The sequence below is a fragment of the Copadichromis virginalis genome, linkage group LG13 (genome assembly GCF_057382275.1).
Source record: "Copadichromis virginalis isolate Kocher_CV1m ecotype Utaka linkage group LG13, C_Virginalis_male_GT1.1, whole genome shotgun sequence".
In the NCBI taxonomy this organism is placed as follows: domain Eukaryota; kingdom Metazoa; phylum Chordata; class Actinopteri; order Cichliformes; family Cichlidae; genus Copadichromis; species Copadichromis virginalis.
The window spans coordinates 27639129-27658122 of record NC_140630.1 but is presented as its reverse complement, the minus strand read 5'-3'; the positions used below and the strand labels follow the sequence as shown (position 1 = coordinate 27658122).

Genomic DNA, 18994 nt, shown 5'->3' with positions numbered 1-18994 from the left:
GAACATGTTTACGTGGCAAAGATTTAGTTCCTCATAAAAATGAGACTTATATTGTAATTATTACAATGAGTGTCAGAGTGTCCGTTTTTATTACAGTCAAAGTCAAATGTAGTCAACGTTTGTGACGGTGAAGTCAAGCCTGGAAGCATTTTTGTGGCTAACAAGCTGTGCCAGGCTCCTGCAGATACATCCTGAGACAGAGACCGGACACTCAAAGAATCAAACTGAATTTCTCAGAGACATCTGCAACAGGAAACCCTTTTTAAAAATCTTTATTACTGGGGTAAAGTCAGCAAACTTTTTAAAAGTAATCCTTTAAATGCTTAAACTAACAGAAAACAATGCCTCACAAGATGTCAGCTGAATGGTAAGAAGACTGGTACCTACAGTACCAACAGGAAATGTGTCATTCTGGCTTAAAAGCTACTTTTCAATTCAACATCATGTTTTGGTTATTGCTCCTTAATGTTAATGCATCACTCTTACCTACATGAAGGACCTGTTGAGGTGGGAAAGTTCACATTGAATCTGAGTTTAAGATGTATAAGGTAACATCAAAGTTTGGAAGCCAGCCATGATCCATTATGAAGAGTTGCATATGCTCTGTATGTCCTAATGATGTCAAAGTAATCTTTAAAATAAGAGCACGAATCACCAGCCGACAAGCTGGACCTGTGAATCAAATTAATGTGGCTCCTAATATAGTCCAATTTTATTTAAATTTTGATTGGTTTTAAGTCTAGGGTTCCATTTCTATAAAACACACTCGTCAAGGTATACAGTGGGGCAAAAAAGTATTTAGTCAGCCACCGATTGTGCAAGTTCCCCCACTTAAAATGATGACAGAGGTCAGTAATTTGCACCAGAGGTACACTTCAACTGTGAGAGACAGAATGTGAAAAAAAATCCATGAATCCACATGGTAGGATTTGTAAAGAATTTATTCGTAAATCAGGGTGGAAAATAAGTATTTGGTCAATAACAAAAATACAACTCAATACTTTGTAACATAACCTTTGTTGGCAATAACAGAGGTCAAACGTTTACTATAGGTCTTTACCAGGTTTGCACACACAGTAGCTGGTATTTTGGCCCATTCCTCCATGCAGATCTTCTCGAGAGCAGTGATGTTTTGGGGCTGTCGCCGAGCAACACGGACTTTCAACTCCCGCCACAGATTTTCTATGGGGTTGAGGTCTGGAGACTGGCTAGGCCACTCCAGGACTTTCAAATGCTTCTTACGGAGCCACTCCTTTGTTGCCCGGGCAGTGTGTTTTGGATCATTGTCATGTTGGAAGACCCAGCCTCGTTTCATCTTCAAAGTTCTCACTGATGGAAGGAGGTTTTGGCTCAAAATCTCACGATACATGGCCCCATTCATTCTGTCCTTAACACGGATCAGTCGTCCTGTCCCCTTGGCAGAAAAACAGCCCCATAGCATGATGTTTCCACCCCCATGCTTCACAGTAGGTATGGTGTTCTTGGGATGCAACTCAGTATTCTTCTTCCTCCAAACACGACGAGTTGAGTTTATACCAAAAAGTTCTACTTTGGTTTCATCTGACCACATGACATTCTCCCAATCCTCTGCTGTATCATCCATGTGCTCTCTGGCAAACTTCAGACGGGCCTGGACATGCACTGGCTTCAGCAGCGGAACACGTCTGGCACTGCGGGATTTGATTCCCTGCCGTTGTAGTGTGTTACTGATGGTGACCTTTGTTACTTTGGTCCCAGCTCTCTGCAGGTCATTCACCAGGTCCCCCCGTGTGGTTCTGGGATCTTTGCTCACCGTTCTCATGATCATTTTGACCCCACGGGATGATATCTTGCGTGGAGCCCCAGATCGAGGGAGATTATCAGTGGTCTTGTATGTCTTCCATTTTCTGATGATTGCTCCCACAGTTGATTTTTTCACACCAAGCTGCTTGCCTATTGTAGATTCACTCTTCCCAGTCTGGTGCAGGTCTACAATACTTTTCCTGGTGTCCTTCGAAAGCTCTTTGGTCTTGGCCATGGCGGAGTTTGGAGTCTGACTGTTTGAGGCTGTGGACAGGTGTCTTTTATACAGATGATGAGTTCAAACAGGTGCCATTCATACAGGTAACGAGTGGGGGACAGAAAAGCTTCTTACAGAAGACGTTACAGGTCTGTGAGAGCCAGAGATTTTCCTTGTTTGAGGTGACCAAATACTTATTTTCCACCCTAATTTACGAATAAATTCTTTACAAATCCTACCATGTGGATTCATGGATTTTTTTTTCACATTCTGTCTCTCACAGTTGAAGTGTACCTCTGGTGCAAATTACTGACCTCTGTCATCATTTAAGTGGGGGAACTTGCACAATCGGTGGCTGACTAAATACTTTTTTGCCCCACTGTATAGTAAATTAAAGACTAATGTGTACAGAAAGTACAATAGAGACCATAAAAGAATGACAAGGGGTTGAATTTCAAAACCTGCCATGTCTCTGCTATACAAAGCCAAACATTGTGAAAGAAAATAAAATAATAAATGGCTGCTTTATGAGTCTCCTTTCTTTCCAAACGTCTGTGAAGCTTATTAGTCATCCAGGTCATTTGTCTTTTAGATGCAGATGGACCACCGAGTCTTGTCCCATGGAGGTGGCTCTTCTATGTTATGCCATACTTTTTTGAAGTGGCTGTTTGGTCTCTCCAATGTGGAGGTCTGGGCATTCCTCGCTGCACTGTACAGCATACACCACATCGTTAAGTTTCTGTTTAGGAGTTTTGTCTTTGGGATGAACCCGTTTCTGTCTGAGTGTGTTGCTGGGTCTGAAATATACTGGGATGTCGTGCTTGGAGAAGACTCTCCTGAGTTTTTCTGATACACTGGCTACATGGGCTTAAATCTGGGACTCTCCACCATTTGACCCTAGAACTGAAGAAGTCAAAGTCAAAGTCACCTTTATTGTCAATTCTGCCACATGTACAGGACATACAGAGAATAGAAACTACGTTACTCTCAATCCCTAGATAAAATAGCAAATGAACATTTAAATATAAGAGTGATTAAAAAATGCAGGTAAAATAATTAAAAAGTAAAAATGTAAATAAATAAAAGAAGCTTCTCAGATGAGAGGTGAAATGTCTTCAAGCAACTTAAAGAAGTTCAGACGCTTTGCTTTCCAAGCTCCTTAGACTTTCTTTCCAAACCTTTAAACAAAATGTTTTTTTTTTAAATAACTATCATTTGCACCATATTTCATGTTCCAAAAATCATCTGTCATGAATTAAATAAGATTTAGATGCAAAAGCAAACATAATCTTTATGTGTTACTTACATTAATCGATCGATGGATCAGTTAATATATCATAATATCCTTAGGAAGTGTTGTGCACAACCACTGAGAAACTAAATACTAATACAGAACCATATTTTTTATACACCAGTTTAAAAATTACCATACACATTGGTCCTATAAATGCCATGCATTATCGAAATATCTGGTATATTGCATCTTTTATGCTGTCTCCTTTTGCATGCTTCTTCCACCATTCACCCCCAACCAGTTGCAGCAGATGGCTTCCCCTCCCCGTGCCTGGTTCTTCCTGTTAAAAGAGAGGTTTTCCGTCCCACTGTCTCCAAATTGTTTGCAAGAGATTGTGTGCATGTTGGCGTTTTTTCCCCCCCAATAATTTTAGTTATTTGATATTAAGATGACAGAAAGCTTCAAAAGAGACTGCAACATCCATCATTTGTAGCTTCATCTACAAATGTACCCTTCTCTATGAAGCCAGAATCACTCAGAGCAAAAAGTTCAAATTTTTGCAGCAGTGTGTTGATTTGCATTTTGCAGAGACCATAAAACAAAACCAAATCTGTCTCTGCTGTACTGTAAGTTGTATACATGCTGTCCAACACCTTTTACCTTTTGCAATAACACTTTTCATTTGAACTGTAATGCTTCCTCTGCTGCTGTTGCCTCCACATGGCCGCTGTGCTATGATGCACATGAGTCACTTTCACTCCAGCATCAACCTGTTGGATCAAGGTCCTCAAGGGATTAGGTAGAACTTCAGTCTCTGCCGTCCCCTCTGTTCAGCAGGAAGTAATGAGGTCAGAGCTTTTAACGTCTACTTTGCACGCTCTCTATTTACATTTTAATAAAGCCGTTTCACATGAGTTGGCTGACTGAAATGCAGTTGAGAGCAAGAGGCTGTTTGATGGTGCATTTAGGTGCTCATGAGGGGAAAAGGAAGATGTGAAAACCCTTCTTAAACTAGTTGAATCATTAAATTATAACTGCATGGATGTGCATTAATGTGGATCGCCAGGACTGACTTGGAAGCTCGGTTTTTTTCTGTCTATGCGGGTTCGGTGCCCGTTATTGAAGATAGCTGTTGCGTTTTGCCCTCTTGTGTCCCAAGCTACAAGCTAATAGGAAATGCGACCAAATGTTAAATAAAAAAAGGGCAAAGAGCTCTTTATTAATATTTGCCTTCACACACACTGTATTAAATGGGAGCATTGGAGCAAATAGTGTTCCTTCAAAGTGTTCATTGTTGAAGAAATTCTAAAGGCAAGCCCTTATCCCTAACCTTAACTACATATAAACAAATCAGGCTTCAACTGTGGATCTTATTTAGTGTACATACCCACAGTTGTGTGTATTTGTGCTTTGTCCACAGGAAAATGTTTCTCTGGCAGACATCCTTTCTTTGCAGGACAGTTGTCTGTCTGAGGAGGAGGTGTGGGCAGTGTGTGCAGAGTGTGTTCTGGCCCTGCAGAGCATCAGACCCTCCCACCTCTTCCACACACTGTGCATAACACCAGACACTTTGGCCTTCAACGCCCATGGGAATGTTTGCTTCATGGAGCAGCTCAGTGGTGAGTCTATAGCTCAGGCTTGTGTCCTGTGTTCCTTTTTTAGACATTAACCACCTTTGTATATGCTAATTACAGGCAGTTGTTATTGTTTCTGACTATTTTCAGGGCATTTTTCATATATATAGAATTTTACTTGTCACTTGTTAGTAAAGCTGAGTGCTGAAGCTCACACATGCTAAAGGGAGAAATCAGTTTTATACTTTGAATATAGCAGATCAGATCAGAGCTACAGATTGTGCCTAAATTGCAGCTCGAGCTTTTTTTTCTGACATACAGAGAACAGGCGCCTTTTTCCCCCCTTTAGTGATTTGTTGCCCTGATCTGTATCACTTTCAATTTGCAAATTTCTGCCTGAAAATACTCTGTTAGTGTCTCACTGGATGCGTCGCGCTTTGCCGAGGTCGGCAGGTCTGCCCTGATTTGCACAGACAACATCTTTTACCCCATCACAGGGCTGCAAGGCCCAGTGACATTAAATGAAAATACTCTGTGAGCAACTATTAAGCCTCACCTCTTCTATTCTTCTTGTCTCCTTTGCATCTCATCACATATATGAGCGCTTGCACTGCAGCGTGCACATACTCCGTCAGAAATTGATAAGCATTGATTAGATCAACAGGGTTGCCAGGGGGATTGTTGTTGTGGTAACAGCGTGGATAGCCTAGCAGCACTCGGCCCGCTCACACTCGCAAACACTTCACAGCCGCCGTGGCATCCGTTAAAGTGGTTGCATCCATTTTTAATTTCCACGCATCTCTTCAGTCAGTAATAGAGACGCTTTGAAGTGATGTCTTGATTACTCTGTCAGCTGAAATTCTTCGCAGTCTCGTTTGTTGCCATGCTTTATTGGATTGTGTTCAGTCCGTTGGCTATGATTCACACTGCGAGAAGAGAAAGAAACTGCAGTGCTCACATTACCCTTCTTGCGTTAGTTCTACTGAATAGAGTTCATCTATATCGTTCATCAGTGCACCGCATTCCCAGCTGTCCTTGCTGCACGGCTCCCTATTGATTCCTTTTAATTGAACTGTTTGTCAGATCGCAGTGCAATTTCAAGCAGACACATGGTGTATTGGTCAATCCCATGCCCACACACACAAACAAACGGGCTCTAACGCTGTATCACAGAGTGACCTTGAGGGGCTTTGATGACGGGTCTCAGTGGGAACAACAGTTGCAGCGACACTTTAATGCTGTTTATTTCAGATGATTTACTATTGCGGTAATATCAGGAAGGTAATTGGATGTCATGGTGGGTGTTTTGGCAGCGTTTGCATCGCCAGAGCAGAGACACGCTAACAAAATGTGCTCTAATGGTTTTTTTATACAGCGATGACCAAGAAAAGCCGCGATTTTTCCCACAAGGTTTCACATCGCAAGCTGTTCAGTTTGTGATGAAACGGTGCCGGCTGTGCGCTGTGGGAAATACGATCAGCACATTTGGAAAGCGTGATGAATCTCTGGTATTGCTTGGCTCATGCTACCTGTTGTGTTAAAATGCTGTAGGCATACATGACTCACCAAGCTCCCACCATCACCCTGGAGGCAACTGCGTCACTGACAACGGCTGTCTTTTTTTTTTTTTTTTGTTACTCGCCTTCATTGCCCATTTCACTGTGTTACAATATGTCCTGACTACAAAGAGTTTACATGTCTTGTCCTTTTTTCTTTTTTTCTTTTTTTTTGTTCCTGTCTGCCCTTTTATCTTTCATGTTTGATTGAAGATTGAGCTTTTTTGATATACATATATATATATACATATATATATACAGCCTACTGGCTGAAGAAGCTGACTGCACTCCACGAGCGTCTGGCAGCACAAATGAACCAGCTGCTAGTTAACGAGAGACACCCGGAATGGCTAACCGAAGGTCGGACGGTCCTGATCCCCAAGGACCCCAAGAAGGGACCGGTCCCCTCCAACTACCGACCAATAACCTGCCTCAGTACTACATGGAAGCTCCTGTCAGGCATCATATCAGCTAAGATGAACAGGCACATGGGTCAATACATGAGCGGGACACAGAAAGGAATTGGCAAGAATACCAGAGGCGCAAAACACCAGCTACTGGTAGACAGAACAATCAGCCGAGACTGCAAGACCAGACTGACCGACCTGTGCACTGCCTGGATTGATTACAAGAAGGCCTATGACTCAATGCCCCACAGCTGGATACTGGAATGCCTAGAATTGTACAAGATCAATGGGACCCTAAGAGCCTTCATCAGGAACTCAATGGGGATGTGGCGTACAACACTAGAGGCCAACTCCAAGCCCATAGCACAAGTCACCATCAAGTGCGGGATCTACCAAGGAGATGCTCTGTCCCCACTGCTGTTCTGCATAGGCCTGAACCCCCTCAGTGAGATCATTAACAAGACTGGCTACGGATACCGACTACGGAACGGAGCAGTTGTCAGCCACCTCCTGTACATGGATGACATCAAGCTGTATGCCAAGAGTGAACGAGACATCGATTCACTGATCCACACTACCAGGCTATACAGCAATGACATTGGAATGTCGTTCGGACTGGAGAAGTGTAGTCGGATGGTATCAAAGAGAGGGAAGGTAGTCAGAACTGAGGGGATTGAACTACCAGAAGGCAACATTGCAGACATAGAGGACAGTTACAAGTACCTGGGGATCCCGCAGGCAAATGGGAACCATGAAGAGGCCGCTAGAAAGGCTGCAACCACCAAGTACCTGCAGAGGGTCAGGCAAGTCCTGAGGAGTCAGCTGAATGGTAAGAACAAGATCCGGGCCATCAACACGTACGCCCTGCCCGTGATCAGGTACCCTGCTGGGGTAATAGGCTGGCCAAAGGAGGAGATAGAAGCCACTGACATAAAGACAAGAAAGCTCCTTACCATGCATGGAGGGTTTCACCCCAAGTCCAGCACCCTGAGGCTGTACGCTAAGCGGAAGGAAGGGGGCCGGGGACTGGTGAGTGTCAGCACCACAGTCCAGGATGAGACAACGAACATCCAAGAATACATTGGGAAGATGGCCCCAACTGACCGAGTGCTCAGTGAATACCTCAGGCAGCAGAAACCCAAGAAAGAGGAGGGAGACGAGGAACCATCATGGAAGGACAGGCCCCTGCACGGTATGTACCACCGGCAGATAGAGGAGGTGGCTGATATCCAGAAATCCTACCAGTGGCTGGACAAAGCTGGGCTGAAAGACAGCACAGAGGCACTAATCATGGCAGCACAAGAACAAGCTCTGAGCACAAGATCCATAGAGGCTGGGGTCTATCACACCAGGCAAGACCCCAGGTGCAGGCTGTGTAAAGATGCCCCAGAGACAATCCAGCACATAACAGCAGGGTGCAAGATGCTAGCAGGCAAGGCATACATGGAACGCCATAACCAAGTGGCCGGCATAGTGTACAGGAACATCTGTGCCGAGTACAACCTGGAAGTCCCGAGGTCAAAATGGGAGATGCCCCCAAGGGTGGTGGAGAATGACCGAGCTAAGATCCTGTGGGACTTCCAGATACAGACGGACAAAATGGTGGTGGCTAACCAACCGGACATAGTGGTGGTAGACAAACAGAAGCAGACGGCCGTAGTGATCGATGTAGCGGTTCCGAATGACAGCAATATCAGGAAGAAGGAACACGAGAAGCTGGAGAAATACCAAGGGCTCAGAGAAGAGCTCGAGAGGATGTGGAGGGTGAAGGTAACGGTGGTCCCCGTGGTAATCGGAGCACTAGGTGCGGTGACTCCCAAGCTAGGCGAGTGGCTCCAGCAGATCCCGGGAATAACATCGGAGATCTCTGTCCAGAAGAGCGCAGTCCTGGGAACAGCTAAGATACTGCGCAGGACCCTCAAGCTCCCAGGCCTCTGGTAGAGGACCCGAGCTTGAAGGATAAACCGCCCGCAGGGGCGTGCTGGGTGTTTTTTATATATATATATATATATATATATATATATATATATATATATATATATATATATATAAACAAAATACAGTGAGAGAGAGAAAGAAAGAAAACTAGAAGGAAGAGTAGAAGGAACTAAAAGGAGAGTGGGGTAGGCGGGGTTTGTGGAAATGAACGGTCGTGAGAGATTGGATCAAAATGTCAAAGGAAGAGAGAATGCTAACAAGGTAAGGGAGGGACTGATGTTGGTGACATATTGTTGAAATTCCAAAATAATTATTAGAAAAGGGGATAAAGGATGAAGAAATTAAAGAAAAGACATGAGGAGGGGAGAGAAGAGGGAGGATGATATGGAACAAAGGAAGAGAGAAAGAGGAGATGAAAATGGGTAGGTGCAGGAGATGAAAGACAAGGGGAGATGAAAAAGCAAAGTATGAGAAAAGGAGTGACAAAAAGAGAGGTGAGGAAAGAGCAATTTAAAAGAAACGGAAGGAGTAAAATGAAAAAAGATGGGGAAAGAAAAACAAGCAGAGAGTAGAGAGAAGGAAAGACAAGGAGGGGAATGATGAAAGCAAAAGGAAGGAAGATGGCGGGAAAAGATGAGTGAGTGAAAGAACAAAAGAGGAGAGGAGTCAAAAAGTTTAAGAGGTCTGGAGAGGAGATTGGAAATAGAGTAAGGAAGACACGGGAGAGGAGAGAGAAGGAAAGGCAAGATGAGGGGAGAAGAAGAAAGCATACAGGTGAGTCAAGGCTTGAGAACAAAAAATCAGGTGAAGTTAAACATAACTTTAAAAAAAAAGGATGAGTTGAAAGAGGTGATAGAAAAGGAGGTGAAAGGGGAGAAAAGCACAGAAATTCACACTGACCTCTGAACACCAGGAAGAGATAGCCTAGCTCTAGCAGACAAGCCCGCAAATTGTCCTGACCCACTTTATTCCCCTTCTGCCTTTTCCGTCTTTTCCTGAGCTCACTCGAGGGAGTGGATGTTACATTCGTAGTGATGTTTTCGTGCATCTGGATGTCCAGTCTAAGCGTCAACCTATTTCAGGAGGACAAAGTGAAGAATGCAGAGCTGCTCCTCTGTGCCTGCTTCCCTGCTCTGATCAGCAGATTGCTCATGTCTTGTTTGCCTGGGATTATCTCTGACACACGCATTAGGCAAATGAAGGGAAGCGTCTGCACTAGCCCACTGGACCGTTGTGGTTTAGCGTGCTGGGTGCATATTTCTCTGATTTGCATCTCATTATGGGATATGCTTAGCAAGTAGGTTACAGTACAGAACTGACATGACTGTACGTCTGAGTGTTTACATCAAATGGCCTGTTTGTTCCCCACTTTGATGAAATGATGATGTTTGCATGCTTAATGGTGCAGTTAATTGGTATGCTTTCAACCTGCAGACGATCCAGAAGGCTCCTTCGTGCCGCCTGAGTTTGACAACACGGGCAGCACGTTTGAGGTGAGAAATGCTGAATCTTCTTACTCGATGTGGTCAAAGGGACAGTGCAGTCATTCACCCCTGGGAGTTTCTCAATACAGCACACAGTGGTGATGTTGCTGAAAGAGAGGAGAGTGTTGTTTGTTCTCTGCTCTCACCTTAAACTCCATGCAAGACAGCAGCCATTCAGTTATATGCCCACCTCTGTGACCTCGAGCTGTGAAACAGTTATATTTGTGAACTTCCTAATTCCAAAATAGTTTATATTTTTATAATTTTCACAATAAATTCTATCTGTATGTCTGTAATAATTAGCCCTTTTTTTTCTCTTTATTCCCCCCTCCAAGTATGCACAGTTTATGGCGGCTCCAAAACAGCTGTTATTCATTTGAGCACACAATTCAATAAATGAAACCATTTATTTCCAAAGTGAAAGCTGTGCGTTACATCTCTGAAGCTTTAAACTGAATCCATTTATATCCATGGTTTGATACATCACATAGAGACTGAGATGTGGAAATCACTATAGATTCTGGCCAAGTCAGTGACATTCATTTTATTGATTATATGCTATTTAGAAATATTCTGCAAATAGTCATACAGACTAATGTGTAGTTACTTACGGCAAGAAGGTTGTGTTTTTGGTAGCATTTACGTGCATGGCATTCTGTGTGTACACACGATCGCTCGAACGGTTGTGCATGAATTCTGATAAAACTTTGTGGGGAAACTAGGAATCAACTAAACTAGGATTCTTACAGACTGAAGTGAAATGGACCAAAATTGATTGATTGATAATACTTTATTCATCCCGAGGGAAATTGGGTTAAGGCTGCCAGCCGTACCAGCGCCATCTTACCCTTCCGACCATACATGAATTACACAAACATCACATGGGGAAGACAGGTCAGAGAGGTATAACAATGGAAAATGCACAACATGAGGAAAGACCATACCAAATCTGTTAAGAAACACTGTAAAAAGCACTGTATAAAAATTTTAGATGTCATGTTATATTTGACCTTTGACTGCTCTTTCTAGGTCAGTAGATTGAACTGAATGTCAAAGTGATAACTATGTTTCTTAATGTAATTATTTCCATTAAGAACATAAAGGCACATAGGGAATGATGTATGGTGATCCTAAATAGCGCGTTATTTTATTATGACTGTGTTACAGTACATACATAATAACTTGAATACGTGTGCGATGTTCCTAAATAATGATTATTTGCACAAATTTCAAGAGTGTAAAAATGGTTTGGCAGGAACTAAAACAAAACAACTGATTACATGTTCACGTCTTTGGCAATGTCATGCATACAGTTTGTGCAGCTGTAAATTTAACACCAGAATATAAAGTGTGGATTCATTATGCAATGCACAGGTTTGCATACCTGACATACTTTCAGCTGAGAATCTACACTGGCACATTATTGTTATTGTTCAGAGTAAATTATCAGTGATCTAGGCAGGTGTAAACAAAACCACTTTTATGAAAAAAGTCCGACTTCCCAGCCATAGTCGAGGTTTTTTTGTTTTTGCACCTTGTAGCCGCTGTGCAGATTAACAATGTGCCATTGAGCAAACTGTCCAGATGAATATCATTTATTATTAATCACTGTGTATGTTGATATTTCATCACAGTTACGTTTCAGGCAGGCACACTTTGAGAAAAGCCTTTTTAAATATTTTAAATGCGTGTGTGCTATCTGCGATTTTTAACCAAATAGCAGGTTACACACCATTTTGCCACTTTTGATTACTCATATACGCACGGTCAATTTCACTGCAGTTGAAGAGATCTGCTGCGAATCCTGCCCTGAATTACACTTGACTACATTATTCTGAGAGGTGTTTCTAATTTGTTTTCCTCCCATTTACATTCACGGGCGGTGCGAAATGTCAGAGACACCTGAATATAAAGCAGTTCAGTCTACACCACCACTAAGTGTGACCTCACTGCTAAAACATTAACACCTACATCTGTGTCAGCAAGAACATGGCAGTATATTATGTACACCATAACAGAAGAGTTGTATCGGATTACATTATATTCATTTTGGATGGGTGGATTAGCAAATGCTTCTTTGCTTTGAGTCAGTCTGAAGTGCAGGAATCAGCCTCACAGCTCATGCCTGATACACGGTCTGACCTCTTTTAACTGACTATAATCCCAGACCTCAGTGATTCACTTGGCTGGTACACAGTATCATCATGACAAACACAAACTGTGTCCACAGCTATGAAAATAAGCTTACAGTTTAATTCAACCCAAATTTCCCTTTAACATTCAGCAGTCTAAATCTTAAAACAGACTGGATCGAGTTGTTCTTCTGACTAATGCGTTTAAGCACGAGCCTCTTTATCTACGAATTTGCATACTTTTCATTGTAAGGTGCTTGCAGCTCCAGGTGTAAACATGTCTGAGTACTCTCCTCTGCACATTTATCTTTGTTCCTGCTGCAATTCTTTTAAAAGTAAGTCTGCATTTCTCTCACTGGGCTTAATAAATGTTCATCTCCATTATGTATCCTTTTTCGCTGTGGCTGAGTGCAGCTGTGTAACCACTCTATTCATCTTTTTAGACTTCTCTGTACATCTATGTCTGCTGTATTATGGATACAGCACTGAAAAAACTTTATTGTTAGCAAACAGACAAATGCCTTTCATGCGACTGAATTCTAAAGCTTTCTGCTTCCTCCGTAGAAATGCAGAATTCAAATGTGAAAGTCGCACTGTGCCACTGAGCGGTGCGACTTTTCTCACCACCGCATGAATACATTTGCAGCAGACTTATGTAACTGGATTTCAAAGTAAACTGTGCGTTCTAATTTTTTGCAGTTTTTCTAAAGAACTTCTTCTTCTTGCACATTTGTTTACCACATAAGTATGGATCGAGCCCACTTCAACTGTTGGGAGCGATAGTTATGTGTGGGTCATGAACTCCGGAGCACCTGGTACATATCCACTGCTGTCTCAGGGCTGACCATAATATCCACTGTCAGCGAAGCAAAGCAACACAAAGGCTCCGTCATAAATATGCCTACATGGCAGCGATGCATAGCAATTATGGCCTATAAAGTCGTTACGGGATAGAGTGTTATTTTGAGCTTTTCTAAACTCATTCATGGATTCAGATCTCTGTGTGTACTGTAAATTCACAGCTGCAGCTGCTTCGTGATAATGACAGCGTTGTCTCCCTGTCTGCCCCCGGCTACAGGGCCATGTTTATTCTCTGGGCTCTACGCTTTCTGCCGCACTGAACTTTGTCATCGAGCCAGAGCTGGAGGCAGATCTGGGAGAAGAAATCCAGAGGCTGCTGGAGCAGATGCAGGAGGAGAAGCCTGAGGACCGGCCGCTCCTGCAGGTACAAAAAAACCTGCTGACTCTTTATTACTGTTAGAATGATTTATAGAAAGCTGCGTGGTTTAAACTGCATGAGACAGCTGTGAAATAATTAGAGGTCTCGCTTCAGAAGGCGTTTTGTCCTGGGATCACACTAAAATCATTATAACTTTCACACAAATGGGAAAATTGGGTGATTTGCCTTTTTGACATATAGTGAGACAGGAAAATATGGTTAAATATGAAATGTGTCGTGTTGAACAAATAGGAAAAGAACTGAAAAGCAATATCTCGTCATGATCTAATACGATGGATAATGATTGGCCAATAGCAATGTGTAGCCTGTACCGATGCTTTCCTCACATATATCAAGCCAAACAGTACATCCCAGCAGAACACGGAATCACTATTGCTTTACAGTCAGAACAAATATATGGATACTTTGTGTGATTATTGTAGTATTAAATCATGTCTGCTTTTCAACTATTAGACAAACTGACAGTCCATATTACTCCAGTTAGTCCGTGCTCTTGAGCAGCATCAAGTGGAAATAATGTGTCACTGCAAGTTTTGCATTTCACTGTCAGCCTCTTACAAGATAAACCTCAATGAAAAAGAAAAACAGAAGTAAAATTGCTCATTCTAAGTGGAAAAAGGTGTTATATGATTGTAATATGTACTACAACTTTATGAGAACCCTCTCAGAAGTCTGCGTATAAGCATACAGAATAAGGCTCATGAAGAGCTCATGGTAACAAAATCGCAAAAAAACCCAGCAACTAGTCAATGATTATGAGCAGTCATCCCTCCAGAAACAGCTAATTGGAAGGGGTTGCCAAAACACCCAGGCAAAAGTCCAAATCTAGAGATAAACAACAGATTTCAAAAAGAAAAAAGGGAGATTAAACACTGAAAATATAGACAAAACTGCATAAACAGATAAAAAGTCCAAAAATGCTCTACAGCTCTAACATAGATGCCAATAATCCAGTGAATATCCACGCAGTGAAACACTGTGTATGTATGTGATGTATGAAAAAAATATGTAGGAGAAATACATTTATTCACAACTACTTGAAAAAGTAGCACATACACACGGTACTATGTATGTGTTGTCTGTTCATGTGTTGCAAACCTGCAAGTGTAACACTCCCACAGGACATCCTGTCTCTGGCTGAAGGACGGCTGTCCCGCACCTCCTCTGCAGCTGTATGCCGCAAACTCTCCTCAGTTGGACGACGCGTGCTCTCCATTGAATCGGTTTCAAACTTTCAAGGTTATCATGTTCATCACGTGTATTCAAACAGATCGCCGCTTAGTCTCTTCCGTGATTTCTCCTGCTGTTATTTTCTTTCTTTTGGCATCCACAGATGGGCAGGAGAGCTCCTGGGAGGCGAGATGGCAGCATTCCAAACCTAAATGTCTTCTTAAAAGACTGAGCTCAGATGACAACACCAAAGATCAGCATGACAGTTCTGTTAAAACAAATGGTCTGTCCAGGCAGCAGGTATGGAGCAAGTTTTTAAAAATGTAGCAAGCAGCTGGAGGAAGAAATATTTTAAAAACCTGTACTGCCAGCAAACAGCTTTTCCAGAATGTTATTGGTACCTATTCAGAGCCGTTTCATAATTGAAATATATGTTTTATTTCATTTTCTGACTGTGTGCTAAATGAGCTAGTGATGCAACATCATGTCAGAAAAGTTATTGGCAGATTTAAGCAACATGTTAACACATTCCTTAAAGGAATCATATACAGTATTTAACTGTGTTTGCAAAGAGTAGAATATTACTATACAACTTGCTTTACAAGATTTTATTTACATTGTTGTTAGAATTTCAAAAACAACTTCTACTATATATACCCCTATTAGATTACCAGAGTTTGTACAATCATAAAGAGCTTGAAAGTCAATATTTGGTATGATCACCTTTATTCTTCAACACAGCTTGAACTCTCTTAGGCAGCTTTCTTGGAATTTCTTTAAGTAATCTTCAGGAATATTTCTCCAGGCTTCATGAAGGACAGTCAGAGCTCTTCTTTGGATGTTGGCTGACTTTTATTCTGTTCTCTGTCACGATGATCCCACACCACTTCGAAAATGGTGGTGTGGTCCATGACAAAGCCGCCACCGTGTTTTACAAATGACATTCACTGTTGTACCTCTCTCCAGACCTCCTCTGTGCATATTGACAATGATTTGAACCAAAATAATTCATCTCTCCATAAAACCTGTTTCCACAGATTCTCAGTGCAGTTCTTGTATTATTTGGCACACCTCAGCATTTTCTCCTCGTTTCCCTTGCTTAGAATGATTTCTTGACAGTTTCTTGATCATCTGAAGGGTATCTCTCAGATCTTAGCTGGATTTGCTCCAGTTTCTGAAGGACATGACTTTTAGATAGTGTTCATCTGCTGCCATAGATCATTTTTTAGCTCTGTCTTTTCTTTTTTTTCCTCCTCTTGTCCAATTACCTGAAATTTCTTTAAGGACAGACTGCAGGACAGACCTTCAGAAAGCCTGAATAACTATTGCTCAAGAAAACTTAAAAATACAAGAAAGTCTGACTGCTTGAAAGAAAAACATAAAGAAATGTAGAGTGGCTTAAGATCTTTGGGCAGTGCTGTATATTTGCACTGATGCTCATATTAAGCTTGGCAAAAGTTTCAAATCATAGGGACCTAATTTCTATCAGTAATCCCTAAAAGCTCGGGCTTCAGATGCTCCAAACTCTTTGGCCATATTTGTATCCATAGATCTGTGTGATGTCAGAGAGAATATCTTCATATGGTCACCTTAGGCTCAAAACTCCAGAATACAATATAAAATTGTAAAGCATAACAATATCAAGAAAAAAAACTATGGAGTTGAAAAAGGGCAGAATTGAGATTTATGTTCTTTCCATTTCAGTTTGCTCAGCTATCTAAACTATGGTTTCTGTTTTACCATCTAGATAATTAAGTTTATTTTTTGCCTTCAAAACAGCTGAAACCAATCATAATGTTCTCGATCTGCAGCTGTGTGGGGGCTGGGATTCCACTCTCTGGGCTGAGGACATGGAGGGCAGTGAAAGAGACAGCTTGATCTTGACAGATGAGATGGATTGCCGTTCTCACAACAGCTCCCCAGTGAGGAGGAGAGCGCAGCAGAGGCTGAACAGAGTGAGGGGGGCCCTTAACCGCTCCTGTTCTGTCCCGGACTCCAACAACCCCCCCTGCTTCTCCCCTCCAAGTCACGGAGACATCAGTATACCGGTTTCAGACCTCACTGAGATAGGAGCAGACGAGCACTTGAGCTGCAAGTCTGTGTGGAGTAACAGACTTCAGAGATTCAGCCGGGGAAAGTCCTGTGAGACGTACCCACACTGTAACAGTGAGGACTGCTGGGAAATGTCCAGAGAAACTGAGGATGCTGCCGAGACTGAACACACCAATATTCAAGAGTGCCACAAAAGTCAGTGTGAGGAGTGCGCCCAGGACTTCATACAGGACTTTGTGCAGGAAGTACAGGATTCCTCGTCCTGTACTTCCCTGAACATGGAACAGGACTCTTCTGAAGACCAGACTTCACTAAACCACAGTCTATACATTCCTAATAACTACATGACCAAAAGCATGCTGTTCCTGAATGAAGAATCTCAGGATGAGGTTAGCCATTGCCAGACAGCCTTTAAATTTATGGCTCTATGCTCACATCACATATTTGCTTGCAGAAAAACAACAGAGGTCTCAGGTGAAGGCTGAAGTGGGCTCAACTTTTTTGTATCCTCTCAAAAAAGCTTTGAGTTGGCAGTTTTAGAGGAATAAGAAGGGAAGAGCTGGGTTCATTTCATAGTCTTTAACTGCATTGTATGACCTATGTCAGTACAGGATCTTTGCTCATGTTAAGATGGCTGAAAAGCTTTGGTGAAAAATGCTTGAGTGGACGATGATGATAATTTAAGATTGTTGAGCTTTCACCATGCAGCTAGCCAAGGAGGAGATTGCTAAGATTATTAGGGAATAAAAAAAGTCCAGAGTACTTCGCACCTTCTAAAAAAAAAAGGTGGAGAGAGATACAGTATTGTAAAACTGTTACCTGATTTCAGATTTTTGCAAATAATTAATCCTCTTTGAAACAGCTTAGTCAGATGAAAAGCTCACCCACACATTTTTCACACCCGCAAAACCATAAAATTAGAGTCAAGTGACAGAGTAATCACATAGGTACTCAGCAGCAATAGAAGCATTAAAAAATAGATTGGAATTGCTCCAGTTAGAGTTAATTAGGCCTTCTGAGGGAGCATCTGAAACTCTTTAATCTGTAACACATTCCCTTTTTAAGATTGGTTTGTTCTTGTTTTCTTTCCAGTGGATCTCTCTAAGAGAGTTGCTTGCTCGTTGTGGACGGAGGCTGACAGTTAATGAGCTGTGGGCTCTGTGTTACACCTGCCTAACCTCACTGCAGAGCTACATTGACTTTCCAGGTGATTTTACCCACTGTGTTCACAAAACCAGGAAGAAACTATCCCTGCAACAGCAGTTTTCTCTTCATTTTAGAGCTAGCGCTTACAATAGACTGGTAGAAAGTTCCAAAGCGGAGAGAAAAAAACTGACTAGAAATATTATGCAAATTACGTTGCATGGTTCTAGCTCACAATTCTTCTGTGCAGCTGATTTCTCTCTTTTCTGTTAGCCTATTTATGCCTGGACACGGCGCATGTGGGCTGCAAGGGAGAAGTGCTTTTTTTGAAACCTAAAAACATAGGTAGGTACTTCTTAGTCATCTGCTGTTGTGTTTTTCATGTTTTTTGGGGAGGGATTTGCAATCTCTAGTTGTATACTCTCAAAATACTCACTGAAAATGCACTCTTATCCAACGTGTATGAGTATATGTTGACTTTAGGAACTAACTGTAAGTGTCCTTTGCAGGATCTAGAGATGAATTTTATCTTGCTCCTGAATATCAAGAGCATGGAATTGTAACAGAGAAGGTCGGTCTGTCAGAACTGCTTTCATTAATTTTTAAAGCGAAATTTTAAATAATTTATTTCAAATTAACCCCCACCCGCTTCTTTTTGTTCTCGTCTGTCTTTGCTCAGGTTTGCGTGTATGGGGTTGCTGCCATTCTCTGGGCCACAGCCAAGTTCAGTTTATCACCTAATCAAAAACTGGCGATGCCTCGGAAATTAAAGAGACTGCTCCTGGAGATGGCTAAGAGGACGCCTATCGAGCGACCTACCATCGACATGGCTAAAAAAGTATCATAACCCATTATTATTATTATTATTATTATTATTATTATTATTATTTAAAAAACATGAATTGTCACCTTAATCTAACACTATGAGTTGCTAGTTTTTCTCTAATGAAAGTCTTTATGTGGTTGTCAAAGCAAATTATCTGTGGGGCTCTATGCCTGACACTGCCAGACAAGAAAACCCTTTATCACTAGCTGGCTGTTACTCTGTTTTCTTCTTTGAACACA

General features: G+C 42.0%; 1 protein-coding gene across 2 annotated transcripts in view; it reads left to right on the top strand.

The window, feature by feature from the left end:
- The window catches only part of kndc1 (kinase non-catalytic C-lobe domain containing 1), a 49884-nt gene that overhangs the window by 2646 nt on the left and 28244 nt on the right, over positions 1–18994 (top strand). For both annotated transcript variants that reach the window (XM_085478353.1, XM_085478354.1), the window contains exons 2-11: positions 4654–4852; positions 10143–10201; positions 13403–13549; positions 14686–14803; positions 14898–15034; positions 16546–17175; positions 17879–17993; positions 18203–18274; positions 18439–18500; positions 18609–18767. In XM_085478353.1, the coding sequence (XP_085334479.1) occupies positions 4654–4852; positions 10143–10201; positions 13403–13549; positions 14686–14803; positions 14898–15034; positions 16546–17175; positions 17879–17993; positions 18203–18274; positions 18439–18500; positions 18609–18767 (1698 nt within the window). The remainder of the gene's footprint in view (positions 1–4653; positions 4853–10142; positions 10202–13402; positions 13550–14685; positions 14804–14897; positions 15035–16545; positions 17176–17878; positions 17994–18202; positions 18275–18438; positions 18501–18608; positions 18768–18994) is intronic.